At 40.6% G+C, this 18,215-nt stretch overlaps 2 protein-coding genes across 2 annotated transcripts in view; both read right to left on the reverse strand.

The window, feature by feature from the left end:
* The window catches only part of LOC311221008 (tyrosine 3-monooxygenase-like), a gene marked incomplete at both ends in the record, with an annotated part of 30,402 nt that extends 21,614 nt beyond the window's left edge, over positions 1–8,788 (reverse strand). The window contains 5 exons of the mRNA XM_084304727.1: positions 910–960; positions 2,168–2,235; positions 5,605–5,693; positions 7,488–7,701; positions 8,597–8,788. Of these exons, the coding sequence (XP_084160853.1) occupies positions 910–960; positions 2,168–2,235; positions 5,605–5,693; positions 7,488–7,701; positions 8,597–8,788 (614 nt within the window). The remainder of the gene's footprint in view (positions 1–909; positions 961–2,167; positions 2,236–5,604; positions 5,694–7,487; positions 7,702–8,596) is intronic.
* A 6,190-nt stretch (positions 8,789–14,978) lies between these two features.
* The window catches only part of PAH (phenylalanine hydroxylase), a gene marked incomplete at its 3' end in the record, with an annotated part of 36,571 nt that continues 33,334 nt past the window's right edge, over positions 14,979–18,215 (reverse strand). Inside the window, exons 12-13 of the mRNA XM_084296557.1 lie at positions 15,758–15,873; positions 14,979–15,022 (exon numbers count right to left, since the gene is read on the reverse strand). Of these exons, the coding sequence (XP_084152683.1) occupies positions 14,979–15,022; positions 15,758–15,873 (160 nt within the window). The remainder of the gene's footprint in view (positions 15,023–15,757; positions 15,874–18,215) is intronic.

Genomic DNA, 18,215 nt, shown 5'->3' on the forward strand with positions numbered 1-18,215 from the left:
ATGGTACCTTGCACAATCCTGGGGCCCTTCTCTTAATTTGGGGCATTTGGATATATTTCTGTTTGTATTATCATAAAAATGTATAATTATTGCCCCTTACTGAGAGTTATTAAAGAGTGGGAGAAAGTGGAAACTGAGGTATATGAGATAAGAACTCCCCTTTCTTTCAGATCTACCACTAATTTCATGTAAAGTCTGCAAACATACTGTGAATTGAATGAATGTTTGGCATTTTTTTAAGTGGCAAATCTTCAGGAGAAGCAAAGACCTAATGAAGACATGCTGCACCCACGTAAAAGTTGCCCATCATTTCATATGACCTCAAAGACAATGAAAATAATGTATTCTGGAAGGACACTCCAAAGTTTCCTTCACCGTCAGTTCAAGAGAATGACACTTATTCATGTTAACAGCAAAGAATATTTGCAGAAGAACAGTGAAGGCTGGTCTGTCCTATTAATATTGGATTAGCCACATCCTGTGAGTGAGCTGCTATTCCATGAGTGGGCACTTTATCTTGGTAACAGATCTGGAGAGGCAATAGTTCTGTCACCACCAGAGGCATGATTAATTAGAAGTCAATTAAAAGAAATCCAGGGAGGAATCAAGGTTGCTCTTGAAGGTTAAGATGTTCTACTAGAAGCTCCAGGTGTTTTGTAACTTCTGATATCTTGATGTGATTGGCAGGCAGGGAGATGGTCAGGAAAACATGTTTTGCTCTATAAAGCAAATAGTTAGGGCCAGCCTAGAGAAAGAGTTTCTGCAAAACAAACGAGCAAAAGGAGTAAAATCATGGAGTAAAATTTGAGGTTTCTAAATGTGTCTTCAAAATAATTGTCTCATATTGCCTGTCCTTCCTGACACTGCAATGGAATGGCCCAGGATTCAGAGTTTAAGTAACAAACTCACCAAGTTGCAGTCTCCTGTGCTGTGTACTCAATGCGAGGCAAAGGGTCCCCTCTGTAATGAAGAGGAAATAATGCATGTTTCTAAAGGAGTTTTCAAATTCAGTCACACAAAGATCACTTCTTGTCTTGGTAGACTCTAATGTGTGTATTTTCTCCCCTGTTCAGTGTGGGGAGGAAACAGAAGAACATGGTAAGAAAGGGAGCCATATTCTGCTTCATAGAAGAAAAAAAAAACAGGCCTTCAGGCTTAACCTTATCACTGTTGAAGGCAATCAATCAACCTCCTTACATTGCATGTCTGGATGATCCATCCATGAGGATGTGATCAGCACAGTATTATCATCAAACTCATCAGCAGAGATCTGTCCAGGCATACACTGCATGCTTATCATTTAGTCCGCTGATGAAAGGTCTTATCTCCAGTTCTTCACTATTACTTCTCCAATAGTTCAGTCAGTTCAGTCTGTGCTCTTGTGCTGTTTTCTGCTAGACTAGCTGTGATATATAGTGGCAATGAGAAAACTATAGTCAAATAGAATTCTCTTCAGATCTCCTGACTTGGAAGATTTAACCATTTCTTGGACACCATGAGGCTGATAATCTAACAATTTATTTAACTCTAATATGTTCTAACAATTTATTTAACTCTGCCAGACAGCAGTGTGATTCTGAAGTTTTACCCAGAAAGATGAGAACACTTTCAATCATGCACATGGGAGATTAGAGGTTTTTAGGCTTTTTCCTCTTTCAATTAGAAAAGACAATTGCCCTGTAGCCCTGATAGCATTTCTTCAGTTAGGGAGATTTTGGTTGGGAATGGTAATCTACATGGACTTGGCCATTTTGTCAAACAAATATAGTAGTAAATTTATTTTCTTTGTCAAAAATATGTACTAAAAATTTGCCAAGGAATGTCCTAAAAATTGTTCCTCATAATTCCTTGAAAAAGATTAGCCTCATCTTAGGAGCTTGTCCTAGAAGGAACTGCAAGATTGAAATGAAAGACCTATATGGAGAAATTACCCCTGCTAACACACTGAATGAGATGTGAATACAACCCTATGACTTTTAAGATGTGTTTATTGTGTTGTGAGAAAAGTCTGCATTGTATGGAGGTAAAGTTTCTATGTCTAAATTCTCTTTTCTAATAGATAGTCCGACTGATACATCACTAAAAGATTAAGGTTTCCCTTGCACATGAGAATGTCTGAAAGCACACAGTGATAGTTTAAGTGCCTCTTCAGCAGTCTTGTACTTACTCTCTGTAATTATAGGCAAGGTCAGCAAAGAATGCCCTCCGTTTCCTGTACTCCAGGTCAGTGTATCCCTGAGTTAAAACATAATTCAAAAAAAGTTTCACATTAAGGGAGATTTCTGGGCATAAATAAATATGCTGGCAGAAGCATTCAAAATAACTAGGCCTCAGTTAGGTTGTTTTCTCTGAGGCAATGAATCTTGATCCTTATGAACAGGGCAAGCCAAAGTCTGCACTCAGTTACATCCATGACATTTTGCTGAAAATTTTGGGCCTGTGACCAGAAAGGAAAGTAACATGGCTTGGTAGGAAGGTTTGGAGTTGTTCATAAACACTGCATCACTTACCACTAAACTTAAAGTCAAATTTTAATGAAAATCACATTAAAAAAAAAAAAAAAAAAAAGTAATTGAATTGGAGGTGTCTCTTCTGCTGGGAGGGAATTGAGTCTCCAAGTCATTGCTCTCCTGTGCTAAGCACGAAGGTTTCAGTACTGGAGTGTGATGCGCATAATGGTACCAAGCCCAGTATAACCTCACCAGAGAAAGTACACTGCACCTGCACGATGCTCTGCACTTTGGAAAAAGAAGGGGTATTCATTGGCTAGAAATCAGTGGAGTCACCAGTGAATCTACGGAAAGTATATGTATTCATCTGAATCTCCTTTAGCCCATTTATTGCCATGTTATAATAAAGGCAGATTCAGTGGTGTCTGTTCAAAAGGGCAGTTTACTTATTAAAAGCAATAATTCCCTCCCCTCCCTCCTTGTCCCACCTCCCCTGCAATGTTTACTAGAAATGGAGTTTCAAGCAGGGGTCTCCAGCTATTAAATATGAATAGACATGTGGAATCAAATTCCTTTGAATTTTACATCATTCATAATAGGAATAAAATCTGAAATCTGGCACTGTATTACTAATATAACTCATAAAGCAGCGTTGATCAGCATCACTGTACAAATATTTATTATTCTAAAATATTCAGAACTTACTGGAACCACTTTACATTCTACAAGCCAACTTTCTCCCTTAGGTTTATTCACATAATTTTCAGTGTAGCAATAATACCAGTAATACTGCAGTTAATGAGTATTGTGTGCGTGAATCTGAGCAAAGAACTGGATCCCAAGAGCAAGTTTATTTTTTGTCATGTGTTATGGAAAACATGGTCATTCAAATGCCACCCTTGCTTGTCAGTAGCTATAATGTGTCCATGCAAAACACATGAAAAAGCCATTTGGCCAGAGTCTTGGTGCTATGACCTCTCAGCTTTGTCCCTGCAAGAGGAGCCTCCCCAAGGAAGCACCATACAAGTGTCAGGGTGCCCCAGCAACTGGTGTCATGGCTTTTCCAGCCATTAAAGAGGCAGTAAAGAACAAAGCAGAACTGTTGAGATGGATAGCCTAAACTGCCTATTCAGCAGTTAAATGTATATGCAAAATCTCGGCTGAGCCAGCTGTGGACATTAACGTTTGGTACTTTCCTTTAACCTGTCCACATTGAGCCATGGTCAGCAGCACAGTAACTGAGGCTGACTTGTGCCCCTGCCTGGCACAGATGAATGATTTCCAGTGCCTGAGCTAACTTGTTTCAAGTTTAGGTATTTCTACATTGCATCGCATTCTGCAGTGGTGACTGATCCCCACTCAGCACTTCAGTAACTCTACACCACTCATGCTTTCTCTCACCCTCTTCAGTACTCACACCTTCTCTTTGGTAAAGTAAAAGTAGAACGTAGATGGATTCAAGTAATTCCCAATGTGTATTCATTAATCTCATGGGAAACAACCTCAGAGATAGCTCAGGAAAAAACATAGGCAAATACTTGGAAGATTTCTAACAGAAAGATGCAAAGAAGAAAGAAAGATAGAATCACAGAATCATAGAATATCCTGAGTTGGAAGGCACCCACATGGATCATTGAGTCTAACTCCTGGCTTATGTCCTGTTTAAGCATGATATGAAGCTCTCCTAGAGATTTCTAGATTAATAAATCAAAAATAGGAGATAGACCAGATTTTTTTATTTATTTTTTAAGCTACCATACAGAGCTGTACATAGGTAACAATATAAAGATAGTGCAGGGTACTAAAAGGGTCTAAATAGAATTCAGACATTTAAAGAAGGGAAGGATGAAATCACATAGATTCCATTAGCACCCATCTAAATCTTCTTTGCACATTTCAGCACAAAGCCTGTATTTTTTCCTTTTCATGCTTCACTTCTACATGATGTTTTGCAGAACACTTCACAGCAGTTCCAAGACCTACCTTGGCAATCAGCAAAAGGTCCTTCAGATCGCCTTATTTGTCTGTACCTAACTCTTATATCTCATCTATGCTAAAGCTGCAAATCATTGCTAGTTGTTCTCGGTATTTTGTCTTAGAATTATCTTCACTGGAGAAAAATGTACTCTCCAGTGCATTTTTCATCTTCCTTTTCTATATTTTCTGCATATGGCAGGGCTAAGATTACATACATGTAACTGTTATGAGTAAAGCCCTTTCTGTGGCCCATTCTTAACCAAAATCTACTGCCTGAATCCAAGGGAAAGCCCATCACAAACATTCTAACAATGTTTTGCAAACAGAGCAGTATCCATAAATACTGCCAAAATCCTGGTTTCAAAAACCTTGGGAAAAGTCAGATATAAATAAGGGTTTTACTCTTTGAAACTTGTTTCCAATTTAAACTTCAGGTGCTTATCTCAGTAGGAATCACTAGACATTTTGAGCTTCTTCAGTCACATTTAAATCTCAGTTCCAGTATTTTGTCCACGAATCAGTGCTGCCATGTATTTATCTTATTTTCTGTCTAGACAATGTTTGCAAGTTTAAGCATCTTACTTCTCTCTGCGGGATCTGAGGATCTGGTATTTATTAGTGACTAGCTCTTTGCTGCTTGTCCTCATTACCATCCACTGTACATCTGCACTTGAATGAGATTCCTGGCATTAGCAAAATTGAAAAGGCAAATATAAAGTGTTTGAAAGGTTGAGGCATAAAAAACACAAAACATGAAAGGGTGGGGAACTTGACTGTTAAGTGGACCAGTTAATACAAAGTGGGCATAATTCAAATATAACGGGTGAAATAATAAACAAGAGATTTTTTTTTAAACTAAACAATGAAAGGTAAACACATGCTAAAGACTATATTGCATAGAAATGACTGTATCATGTGCCTATTGTTAATGCTATTTGCTTTGGAGAATCAGAGCCAATAAGTTTTTCTCATTAGATTATTCATTCTGAAATCCTAGACTCCACTGAAAATCAACCTTTATCTGGCCCCTTTTTGCTGTCTTTTCCTGGGTATTTCTTTACTTCTAAAATTCTCAAAAAAAAAAAAAAATACACACACACACACAAAAAAAAAAAAAAAACTACATAGTTTCTTTTTGAAAAACAAACCAACAGTAGCCCAGTAACCTCAAACTTACAGGGTGACTATGGTCCAAACTAGGATCGTATGTGGTGATCAGATGGTGACACTTGTCCAGATCTTGGATTTTTCTGGGGAACCAGGGCACTTAAAAGAAAGTAGAAAGAATTAAATGAGATAGGATCAAATAATTTAAAAGAGACACAGAAAATAGAAGTTATGATGAAGATTGCAAACTTTACTTTCATCAATGAATATCTAAATACTCATATGTATATCAGTTATTGAGTTCCATTTTGCTGACCAAGCTGGCAGATTGGATGAAAAATGATTCAAAATTAACTAGTTATGATAATGCATCAGTTTTAATTAACAGAAACAATATTTAAAGACAAAAATATTTCATCTTAGACCTAATGAGATGTTCTGTTTGACACAGCACAAGAAGTTTCTTTCTGTGTTTTTGGTTTCAAAAAATATTTTTATCTTGCCTAAAAAGTATCCTTAAATTTTCATACTTCTAAAAGTGAAAACAGCATTTTAAAAGGAAAATGTGAACTTTCTAGAAACAAAACAAGCCAAGAAGTATCTTGACTTCATTTCTTTCCCCTCTCTCTCTTTTTTTTTTTTTTTCCAAACAAAAATTAATCAAGCATTAGCTGAATTTCCAAATAGTTTACTTCTCCTGAAGAGAGGATCTTTTCTGGTGACTAAAAGCATATTTGTACAGTACCCATTTTAATTTTAGTTCAAGCATTTATAACCAATTAATTAAAAATCAACAACAGGGGAAAGGCAAAGTTAATGCTGCTTTCTGAGATCAGACTGATGTTGAGATCAGACTGTTGTTACAGCTGAGAAAAAGCCCTTTGGGGATTGCCTGAACCTGATACTTGACAAGAGGACACCAGGTATCTCTGTACTGAATGGAATATTTAACTTTAGTCCTATTAAATTACATCCAAGCACTGCAAGTGCACAAACGTACAAGACTACAAAAGTACACAGATGCTGGGAAATACCAGCTCTATCATGCTGTTATAGTCAATGCTGCAATGAGAAGAAAGAAATACAAGTCAGACAGGTTTCTTACATCACCCTTTATTTATTTTTATTTTTTTGTCTTTGTCTTTGGCTCTGCTAGCGGTTCTATATGAAAGTCCCTTGTCATTCCATTTGTGACCATGTCTCCTCAAAACCTATACCTGATCATGAGTCATCCAGTGTATATCCCCATATGCGTCTTGCCTATCCTCTGCTAAGTCCTGGGAGAGGGCAGACAGGCTAAATGAGAGGGGAGAAAGGACTGTAGCAGAATCCTTGACCTTGTTACAGAAGTGCACGCAGCCAGTAAAACAGGGATGGTGCTGACAGATACCAGTTTGACTGTCTCTGTCTTTGCTTCATAGAAGCAGAGGTAACCGCTGCTTTTCTCCACTTCTTTTGGTTGGTACCAAGTTCTTTTGAGTTAAAGCCATCAAAGCAGGGCATTGTCCCATCACTTTCCTTAAGCAAACTCCTTGGGAGTACATGCAAATGAAAAGTTCAGGCTATCTACCATATTATTGCATTCCCATCAAGTGTCTGTGGTCACTCCGAAGAGCCTCATAGCTCTCAGTTTTCTGTCCAGGTCTCAGCCCACAGTCCTCCTGTCACTGGGGAGTTTCCAGTTTCACCTGAGCTTCATGTTTTGCTGCTCTATCCTTCTCAGCTCCCTACTTGATGGAACACTTTTCTCACCTCAGTTTCACTACCCATGCCAAAATGCCCCCCTTTCTACACCATTGGGAATGATCCCAAGGTAAACAGTCACATGCTGAAGAAAAGTGATGTATGCTCACTTGTTTTCCAGACTGATTGAATTAATACTATTAAGAGAAAGCTAAAAAACCTACTCCAAATAGAAACAAAACAGTACTAACATATGCGTATGTTTCTTACCTTTGTCTTCTCTGCCAGTTTTCACATCCTCTGCTGCTCTCTTTAAGGACGTGATAAGGATATTAACATCAGCACTATGAACTTCACATTCAACAAAAATGTCAAGATCATCAGCAGAGTTCTTGGGCTTTTTGGCTTCCCTTGTTTCAAAGTGATGGATCTGAGTTTCAAACATCTGCAAGAGCCAGATGTTGATATGAGGCTTGTCAAAAGACTGAAAAGCCAAATAAATCTAGAAGCACTTATACAATATCTTTAAAAGATGACTAAAAGAGGTATTAACAAGAAGTACATGTTAAGCAATGAAGCCTAGAAATGCTCAGTTTAGAAGGAGCTAAAATACATGCAGGGCTAAACAGTAAACACAGTAGAATTACGTAGAGAGAGATGGAGATGAAAGATGGGATACTGTTGATTGTAGCATTTCATCTGTGCAGAAATAGCAAATGAGTGACTGGGTAACTCTTGAGAGCCTGGCAAAATGAAAGCAGATCTATTGATGTATAATAACACCATAATCATTAAATAATTGCAAACAATTAAAAATAAGTAACAAATACAATACTTTTCTTTTGAGATATTCATTTTCACAGATGAGAGTGAGCACCTGGTAGGGGTACTTCATGTGCCCAGAATATATAATGCGTATATGGTTTACAGCTCTTGTGTTCTCTATATCTCCTGCCAAATATGCAGGAAAAATCACTGGCTTCTAACAACACCACAGTCTGAGTACTTGAAATACTGGCCTGTTTTTTAGTCATGGCTGGCCACCACAATTGCTAGAAACAGACAATAGACTGGTATCTGCTATGAACAGTTCTTGCATAAAATGATGATTCTTCTAAATGATTGTGTCTAGCTGCTTCCTCCCTCCAGAGCACTATCCTCCATCTAGAGAGGCCAGTCAAGCTCTCTAAGACTCTGAAGCACAATAGGGACAAGAAGGAAGGGAGAAAGCAGACAGAGGCATAACTCAGGGGCACAGGCAAGCAGAAGGACAGCAGTAAGAGAGGGGGAGATGCAGAGTAGGAGAGGTGAAGGCAATAGGGGCAGAAGAAGTGGGTCAGTGGAGAAAGGGGATGGAAGGTGAGTGGCAGGGTCTGTACCTCAAAGACTTTGGCTGCCCTGGAGAGCTCAGTCTTCCTCACATTGCAGAGGGTGAGGGTCAGGATGAGAGTGGCTCCATCATCCTTGGAGTCAAGGCTGCCTTGCCTGTTCAAGGATTGTATGCTGCGCATCACCTTCTCCTTGCCGGCCTCTTCCCTTTGGCCTGAGATCACCCCAAAGTCAGTCTTCATTGGGAGCCAGAGCAGAAGACTGCAACTGCAAGATGTTCAGTGAAAACTTCCTGAGGTTGTGTGTAGTTCTACCAGAGTAATGGCTGGGGATTGTGATGGGACTGGAGATGCAGTGGGACTACGTGGGTGGTGAGACCAGAGCTGCCAGATGGCAGTGATGCAAGCTGGTTCCTACTGTGTTGGATGTAGAACCATTTATGTCAGCCATGCCAGACACATCAAGGGAAACTGCCTGCGTAGGATCTGCGTAAGAGCCCAAGATAACCCCCCTCTTCTGGATAACTTCAAAGCAGGACCCTCCCCCTCTGTTTGAAGGTGTCTGCAAGCCATTCACACCCGGAGATGGGCTCCTTTGAGGAGAGGCAATTAGCCTGAGTACCATTTATATTTCCTAGTCTGGACTGCCCTACACCATTTCTCAGATAGCGCTTCCTCCCCATTCTCTCTTATCTCAATGGGGACCCATCTGCATTGGCCATGCCCCCAGAGAATCAAACAGGCTCTTGCCCCACTTCCTAGTCCAATCCAAGCGGTGTCCCCTTTGCACTGACACAGTTGTGGGAGTGCCAGAAAGATCTATCTGAATCAAAATCAAATCTCATTGCCTACTTCCGAGCTCTTCCTGCCCACAGGCTGACCTGTCCTTCTCTAGCCCCACATAGGCTGAGTGCAGTCTGCCCATTAAGCTGGCATTTTAGCTGGCTTCCCAAGTTATAGTGTGCCCCTGTGAAAGTCATCTTGTAGGCCCAAAAGGAAGGCCAGCCACTGTTTTGTCCTCCCTTCACAAATGGAGCCATTTTCTGTGTGATCCTTAGCTGGTCCTGGATGGGTCTCACACCTCAGTAATGAATTTCTCTTAGCTCCTCCCTGGCCTGGGAAGTTAAATATGACCTGGAGACCATGGCCACACTGCATTTCTCCTTAGCCCATGAGGTCAGGGAAGACCTCAATCCTCCTAGCTATTCCCTGGCCAAGACAGACAAACCCAGGGCAAATTTCAGAGCACCATGCCAGGAAGGCAGGTCTCAGCATCCTCAGGAACACCCGTCCACCCAGACCTAGGGAACCCTGGGCTCTGCAGGGTGGATGAGTGCCAGCCTGGGAAGCAGGGTCCTCACAGCTGTGCATGGCCCAAGACCAGGTGCCACAGGGCCTGGCACTGCCCACGGGATGGGCAAGGCTGGCCACTGGCTGAGATCCTGAACCCAGCCAGGCTTCAGGATCTGGCATATTCGTCTGACATGGGCTGCCCCCAACCCTATACCCCTGGCCCTGCTTATGTCCCAAGGAGGCATGTCAGAGAGGTCTGTGCAGAGCCCACAGAAGCACCGGGCTTAACTGCATCTGTAAACCAAATGGGATAGGGAAGGTGGGGGGAAGAAAGTAGGCTTCAAGGGGGGGAAAATGCTGTTCCCACACCTGTGTTACCATAGTAGAGGTGGCAAGGCTGGGCATGAAGGAGCTGAGACAAGTCTGACTGTCTGAATCCAGACTGGGCCTTCCCCAAGGAAAGTGGGTTCATGCATCCCCACATTCAGGTCACAGACATGGCACAAATGACAAGTGGCACAAGCTCTATTTTTCCAGCCTTTTTCCTGAGTCCTTGCACTGCAGGTGAAAGCCCTAGGTCTTGAGATGTATGGCTATGGCACTGGTCACAAGCATTAAGAGGGCAGAACCATCAGGCTCTTATGGTTGTCTTAACCTAGTGTCAGAGTCCCATATCTCCATACTTGTACAACATGAAGCAGAATGGTCCTGTGTATATGAATTGAGGTTTCTCAGTAGACCCAGACTGGCGTCATAAGCCTTAGACAGTTAGAGCACAATAAACAAAGCTTGCAGTGCAGCTTTGTAGCCCATTGCAGATCCAGCACAGAGAGATGTGTGTCTCAAGTGGTAACATGTCCTTCCCCAGCCAGTGGATGCTCTACTGCCACCTTGGATCCACACTCGGGACAGGCCCAGAAAGGCTCCATACATGGTTTCCTGGTGTAAGTCAGCTTTTCTAGGACATCCCATTGCCAAAGTGTTGGTTTCAGCACTTTTGGGGACCTCTAGGAGTACAGGAGAAGAGGTTTCAGGTTGAATGTTGCAGTTTAAAGGGCTATGCAAGGACAGAAACACAGTGTGTCCCACAGGGACAGGCAGCTTCTCCTTGCAGAAAGTAAGTCTCTCCAACCCCAAAAGCCAGTGGGTTTATCCTCTCCTGTGCCCTGAGAGGGAGGCCATGGCTGATCACCACAGACAAGCTGTCCATTTTTGAACTGTTCCCATTCTGGATATCTCTACCATGTATGAACACAATGCTATTCATATGAGTTGGATGTGGCATTAACATTTATTTTTATTTTTATTTAGGTTAATTTAAATGGTTACATTTCAACATTAAAAAAGTTTTCTCTGCCAATTGCCAGCATGGTTTGAAGAGCAGCAAAGCGACAGGCTTTAAAAGAATGAACTCCTGTGTGCTCTTCCTGTGCTTAACCCCTCTTTCAAGATTTTCTGCATCCTTTGAGGAATAAAACATCCCTACTGCAAGGCTGCTGTCAGATCTAGGCATCTTAAGATGCCCAGAGGAGACCACATCCCTATATAACTTCATGCTGATGACTTCCTGCCTCCAACACCATCACTGGCCTTGGCCAAGGTCACTGCAAAGGAAGAGGGCCTCATGAGAGGACTTCTTTGGTTACCTGAAACAAAGCTTGGAGACAAGGACATTAAGAAATGTGAGCATGGTAGGACAGAACTGAGGAAGTTTACCTAAAAGGTAAGCTTGGGATGGGTTAGTCAGTGTAGCATACAAAGATGTACAGAGTATGCAAAGGTAAAGTAATATGTTACTGTATATTTCTTGGTAATTACACACATCCTGGGACTTTTTTTTCAAATCTCTGCTTCCTGTTAAAGCTCCATGATCTTGTCAGGATGAGTGAAACTCAGTCACTGCAGGTTAGCCTTTTTTTAATTGGAGCACACCTCAGATGGTCTTTCTCTCTTCCCTGTGTATTTACTTCTGATTAACTTGGGTGTTTAACTTACCTATAAGATTTATATTGTCCAGATAAATCAAAGAGCATTTTGCTATACAGTTTTAATTTTCTTTAGCGTGGAAATAAGAAGTGGCCCATAAAGAAGTATCATTTTAAATGAAATTTACTTTGTATTATTTAAAGCACATTAAAACTGTCATTTTTCTTCAAGAAAATCTATTCTCAGTATATGTCCTCTACTTTTCAAATACTAAGCATTTAACTTTTTCTCATCTCTGAGTCTTTCTGAACAGCTATGTGATGATGCTTTGGCTGAGCTATTGTTCATTTACACCTGCATTAATGGACTCAGAATCAGACTTGTGTCATCAATGTTCTTTAACCATTCCACCTGCACAAAAAAGACAATCATGAATCCTGTGTTCTTAATATTTCTATAGATTTACCACTGCTATCATGCATAACAGAAATCAAAAGCAGAGGAGCTTGGAAAGCTGCCTGTGGATTAGTTTGAAAGACTTCACCCTTGGGATGAAATTGTCTTTTTCGGTACAGAGTTACCTTATGGGTCCTATTATATAAAGAGAGAAAAATATGGGTTATTTTCACACTGAAAATACATGCCAAGAACTGAAAATTCTACATAGACCTTGTCATGGGAACAAAAAAAAAAAAAAAAAAAAAAAACAGAAGAAGAAAGATACAGAGATAAAAAAAAGCTTACTTCAAAGCACCTAAATGATTCCATTTTGCATAAGTATACTTCTACAGAAAAGGTTTCCAGCTGGTATCCATAGATTAATGTTATTAGCCACCATAAATATAATGGAAACAGCTGTACTTTCTGTCTTCCTAGAGGATGATGCTTACACTGAAGCTCCACTGATTTTCAATCTATAAATACAAGAGTAGTACAATAGTAGGTACTGAACTTATGAATTTTCAAATCCCCCTTCATCTTTGGATCTTCTAACAAAAATATGACTCTTGAATCATGTTGGCATCATAATGCAGTACTGTTTCAAGGTGGAAATACTGTTCTGCATTTCTTTGGTCGATTTAGTTCTAATATACAAGTGCTGATCTCCTTTCTTCAACTGGGGAGCTACAGGAAGGTATTATACAATGTGGACCAGTCCAAGAGAGCATTTAGCTGTCTTGAATGAAAGTTATTGGAGAAAATACAGAAATAGGCTTCTGAACATCAAAGGTCTTCTATCTCTATGGCTCATCTGGGTTAAACTAGAAACACCCTTGTTTCCATTTTCTGCCTCAGTCAAGCTATACTCCAGGCAGAACAAAAGTGCTTTAACAAAAGGAGATTAAAGCTCAGGTGGGGGAAGGGAGGAGACTCCAAAAAGCATAATGATTGAAGATTTGTCTTGAATTATTCTGTCTGTGAATTTGAATACATTCAGATTGGGGACACAGGCTAACCCGTGTCTCCTATAGCGTTGGTGGGGACTCTAGCCACAGATAAGGTGAATTAGGAATCAGAAGGCTCTGATATCTTCAGCTGCATTAAAAGACACAATTCTCCTTCATTTCCAACAGGAAGGGTATTGTTATCCACCTGGATTATAAGCCCAAAAAGTTTGGAGATACCTTGCAGCAGTGCTGAATAAAGCACCCACTCTCAGGACACGTACTATACAAGGTAACCTTCACACCTCAGCTTTCCTCAGTGAGTAGCTGAGTAAGTCAATTCAGAGAGCTCTCCCCTTTCTGTCAGCTTCTTGAATCAGCTCTAAGACAATTATGTTACACAAGGTTACAGCCATCACAGCTCTAAGATTGGGCTAATAAGGCCTTGATGACATGCTAAAACTTCTGCATGTTTTTTTACTTGCACAGAGTATTGGCAAAGTGACCTAGCATCCAACAGCAAGAAGCCACACAGATGTGTCTTTAGGTAACTGTTCTCTGAAAAGGCCTTTTTGTGGGTACTGTACTGAGGCATGGACCCCATGCTCTGGATAAGCAGTCTCAGTGCCTTGCTTAGGGACTCCATTCTGCAAATGGCAATGCAATGACAGAACACAGCATAAAGTATTCTTGACCTACACAGACCTTTTGGGGACTAATCATTGTGCAAATACAGTATATTTGTGTGTGGCAATACATCTTTGTTAATGAAGCTGCAGTATATTTGCTGTTTTTTCTACTAGCATCTATGCTGTTTATCAATGGCAACATCACACTTCTAGAAAAAAAAAATCACGATAGAGGTGCTCATGTGTAAAAGCAGTACAGTTTCACCAAGGGAAGGTCATACTCTACAGGGCCAAACAGCATGTGTATATTCCCTGAAACATGTAGAGTTTAGGATTTCATGGAGAATATGCACAAATGTAAGGGACTGAGGGAAAGATGAATGTGAGAGAAAAAGGGTGGATTAGTCAGTGTTAGATATTACCATCCAGTCACTGTGCCAGGTGTGGTAATGCAACCCCATGTCTGCAGCAGATTGTAGTTCTGCATGGTGGACATCTCCTCCTTCTGCCAACCTTTGGCACAAGAGATACGGAGGGTTTCCCTAGATTCCTAGAACTAAGTTGATGTTTATGCTTTAGTCAGAAAAAAAATGGATTAGCGTCTGAAGGCCAAAAGAGGCAAGGGTCACCTGCAAATGTCTCTTTCTCCTTTGAAGACAGGATGAAGCAGTTGGGGTTGTTCAGCCTGGAGAAGAGAAGGCTCTGGGGAGACCTCACAGCAGCCTTCCAGTGCCTAAAGGGGGCCTGCAGGAAAGCTGGGGAGGGACTCTTTGTCAGGGAGTGTAGTGAAAGAACAGGAGGTAATGGCTTTAAACTAAAAGAGGGTAGGTTTCGATTAGATATAAAGAAGAACTTCTTAACTATGAGCATGGTGAGGCACTGGAACAGGTTGCCCAGAGAAGCTGTGGATGCTCCATCCCTGGAAGTGCTCAAGGACAGGTTGGATGAGGGTTTGAGCAACCTGGTCTAGTGGGAGATGTCCCTGCCCATGGCAGGGGGATTGGAAATAGGTGGTCTTTAAGGCCCATTCCAACCCAAACCATTCTCTGATTCTTTGTCTGATAATCTGTGATAATTAAGATATATGACAAGCATTCAAGCAGTACACAGGAAAATAGACTGAGGCTAAGTGAAGACTGGTATTTGTATATGGCAGCTTCTATACTGTGGCTGATGATTAGCATGAGTTATAGATAATCTTCATTTTATCTTCTGAAGAGCATTGCAAAGGATGCCCATCTCACCTGCAAAGGAAATAATCACAGTAATTAATCCTACAGTTATCCCATTTCTAAAACCCCTGTATATATTTAACATTTATATTCATACCCTGGAAAAAAAAAAAAAAATAGTTGAGCAAATAAGTGCTGGATTGGACACATTTATGAGGGTCATAATGAAGTACAGATTTTAAAGTCAGTCCTTCACCTTCATCAGCCACACAAGGTTGGCTTGCAGGAATAGGAATGCTGGCTCTTAGCAGGCCAGTCAATATTAAAAATATTCCACATCAGGGAAAAAGCTAGAATGACAAAAGAAAATATGACTAAGCCAAGCTTTCCCTTTACTTCCTTGCTGAAAACAACTAGAGCCTCAGGTCAGAATCCATCACCAGGCCCTCTGGCCTTTCCTAGCACCTCCAGTAAAACTAGATATTTCAGATCACAGAATCACAGAATTTCTAGGTTGGAAGAGACCTCAAGATCATCGAGTCCAACCTCTGACCTAACACTAACAGTCCCCACTAAACCATATCCCTAAGCTCTACATCTAATGTAACAAACTATAGTCAAGTGGAAGTGCTGTTTGGAAGTTTAGCTAGAATTAGGAAGGAATTTTTGCACCATAAAGGAGATGTTTGATGACTGAATTTGGTCAAGCTCAAAGCACAAAAGGCGACCAGACAAAATCTGCTTTGTGGTTACTATTTCTGATTCAAGCTCTGAGGAATTCAAGCTAACAAATGTATAGTTCCTTACTGTTGATGGTGTCAGCTAAATTCTTCAGCTGCTTTGCATTGTCCAGGACTTCAATTCTCTGGGTATAGGGATTGTACCGAACAGAGAAAGGACGAGGGATCGTCTGAGCAAATTTCCTGAGGGAAAATACAAAAACACATGCAAACCTGAAAAGCTCCTATTTTCAGTAACTCTCTTTTTTTGATTGGTATATGCATTTGCTGGTGAGGGTAATAAGAAAATCTGTGAAAGGAAATAACTGAAATTCCTGCTGAGTGAGCTGAGACCTACAGCATTCTGTAACATGCTTGAATGTTCATTTATCCTTACCACCTTTGTTTTTCCCAAGCAGGCCTAATTATGCTATTGGCATGTCAACACTGTTCCTGATATAGTCCAACTACATAGCTACTAAGATTTGCCAAACTTTAAAACTTCTTTTTCCTTTCAGGAATGCAAAAGATAGAAATCCTGATCCATGTTTTCAATTTCTGGGAAAGCAAGTACAAGTATCTATGCCATTCTGGCATATCATGGAGCAAGCAGACTTAATTTCTGGCATTGTTAGTAGAGGCACACAGGTCATTGCAAATATAGGAGATAGTCAGTAGAGTGAAGTTGCAGTCTTGCCACTCCTTATTCTCAGCTGCAAAATAGTTAATTCCACTGCAAAAGCAGTAAGAATTCAGTATCTTGGGAAAATACTAATTTGCATAACCACAGAACTGTAGAAAGGAAGACTCTGAGTGGGAAGAGATGGTCAGAGCTATTGTTCCAGACTCCTTGCAGACCCCAGCAGGATACTGGCTTATATATCTGCTTCAGATTACTGAAGTTATTGCTGAAAGAGGAAGGAAAGCACGCAGGAATTGATTATGGAACCCCACTATACAGGCTGTGACTCATCATGTTAAATCCCATAGGCCCAGAACAGTGGAATATGCTGGATGCCACCTCCACTTTGCTCCTTCAGTTTAGTCCTAATTATTATCAGCTAAAACTCTTGTCTCAAACAGATTTCAGTGTGAGCAGGCCACAAGGTGTGACGGTAAAAAAAAAAAAATTAGGTTGGCTATGACGAAAGTGTTTTTCTAAGGGGACAGATCCACTTTAGAAGACAGTCTTCCTAAATCTCAGCTGAAAGTAAGATTCTTATTAGGAAATGAATTTCTTATTAGGAGATGAATATCTCAATATGAAATTTCCAGGTCAGCCTCAGAAGAATTTTTCAGGGAGGTTTTCTGTTACACACACACACAAATGTGCACCCAGGCATAACCCACCAACACAGGCATTGGACCAACCTGTTCACCTCTTTCAGTTTAACCAGTTCTCCAATTTGATCTTTGAAACAAATAAAGAAGACCCAAGATCCTTTTTATAGAGCAATGCAACATCTTACGTTTTTTTAAAGGAGCTTGCTTATCAGTTCTTACCAGTTCATTTCAGTGAGAAGAAGTACACAGAGAAGATAGAAAATGTATGCAGGATATTAATAGCATAAACCAGAAGAGAAAGCTATCTTTCTCAAGTATTGGCCCAGAGCAAATGGTAGGAGTAGAGGCTGTAGGATTATGATGACTGAGGAAAAAGCAGAGGAGGTAGCTAGGAAGACCCAGAAGCTGAGGAGCCTAGGACAGCAAAATGTCTTGGGTCTTGGTATGTGTTCATCTGTGAGAGAGAGAGAAAGAAAGAAGAGATGGCAGGTCTGAAAAAAGTCCCTCTATGGCATCTCATGTGAAAGATTTGTTGAGTGTGAACAAGGCAAACCCCCAGTGGCTTGGCTAACATCCAGAAAGAATGTTGTTGTTTTTAAACAAAAATAGAAATATTGCTGTGAGGTGGAACCCAAGCTGAACCACAGATGCAGTCTGAGCCAGTCCTGTTTCAAGAACCAGAACTGAACCTGGGCCATTACTTCAAAGTCTTGTTGAACTGGAACTGAATTTGTGTTTGAGTCACAGATGACTGAAACATTTACTGTGTAGCCCTGTAGGCTCATAAACACACTGCTGGTAACAAGCTGGAGGCTCTGTATTAAGCTAACAACAGAGGTCTCGGGTTGAAGGTTATTAGGCTGGCTTGGACTTTTTTTTTTTAGCTGTAATAGCAATTGTCTAATGACCATGTAGCTATTACCTAATTTGTTTTAGTTTAGCTCAATTCTGAATAATTGTGTGCTATAATGCCCACTGTTAATAATTTCTGTATAGGCAGGAATACCACGTAGTTGTGCTGTATAGAGTGAACTAAGTCTGGCCCTAAAGTAATAATGAAACATAAAGAACTACTGTCATGGGCTGATAACAGGCCTTAAAGGCATGAGCATAGGATGATGCTGTGGTCCCTGGGCTATCAGGCTATTAGCAACTCTCCAACTCCCCACTGGTCAGTTACTCATAGTAACTTAAGAGCTGAGGAAAAAAAAATAAAGACCTAAAATAATATTTATCATACATTTGTAAAGTCAGAAGTAAAA

This window comes from Netta rufina (genome assembly GCF_964035555.1).
Source record: "Netta rufina genome assembly, chromosome: 1".
In the NCBI taxonomy this organism is placed as follows: domain Eukaryota; kingdom Metazoa; phylum Chordata; class Aves; order Anseriformes; family Anatidae; genus Netta; species Netta rufina.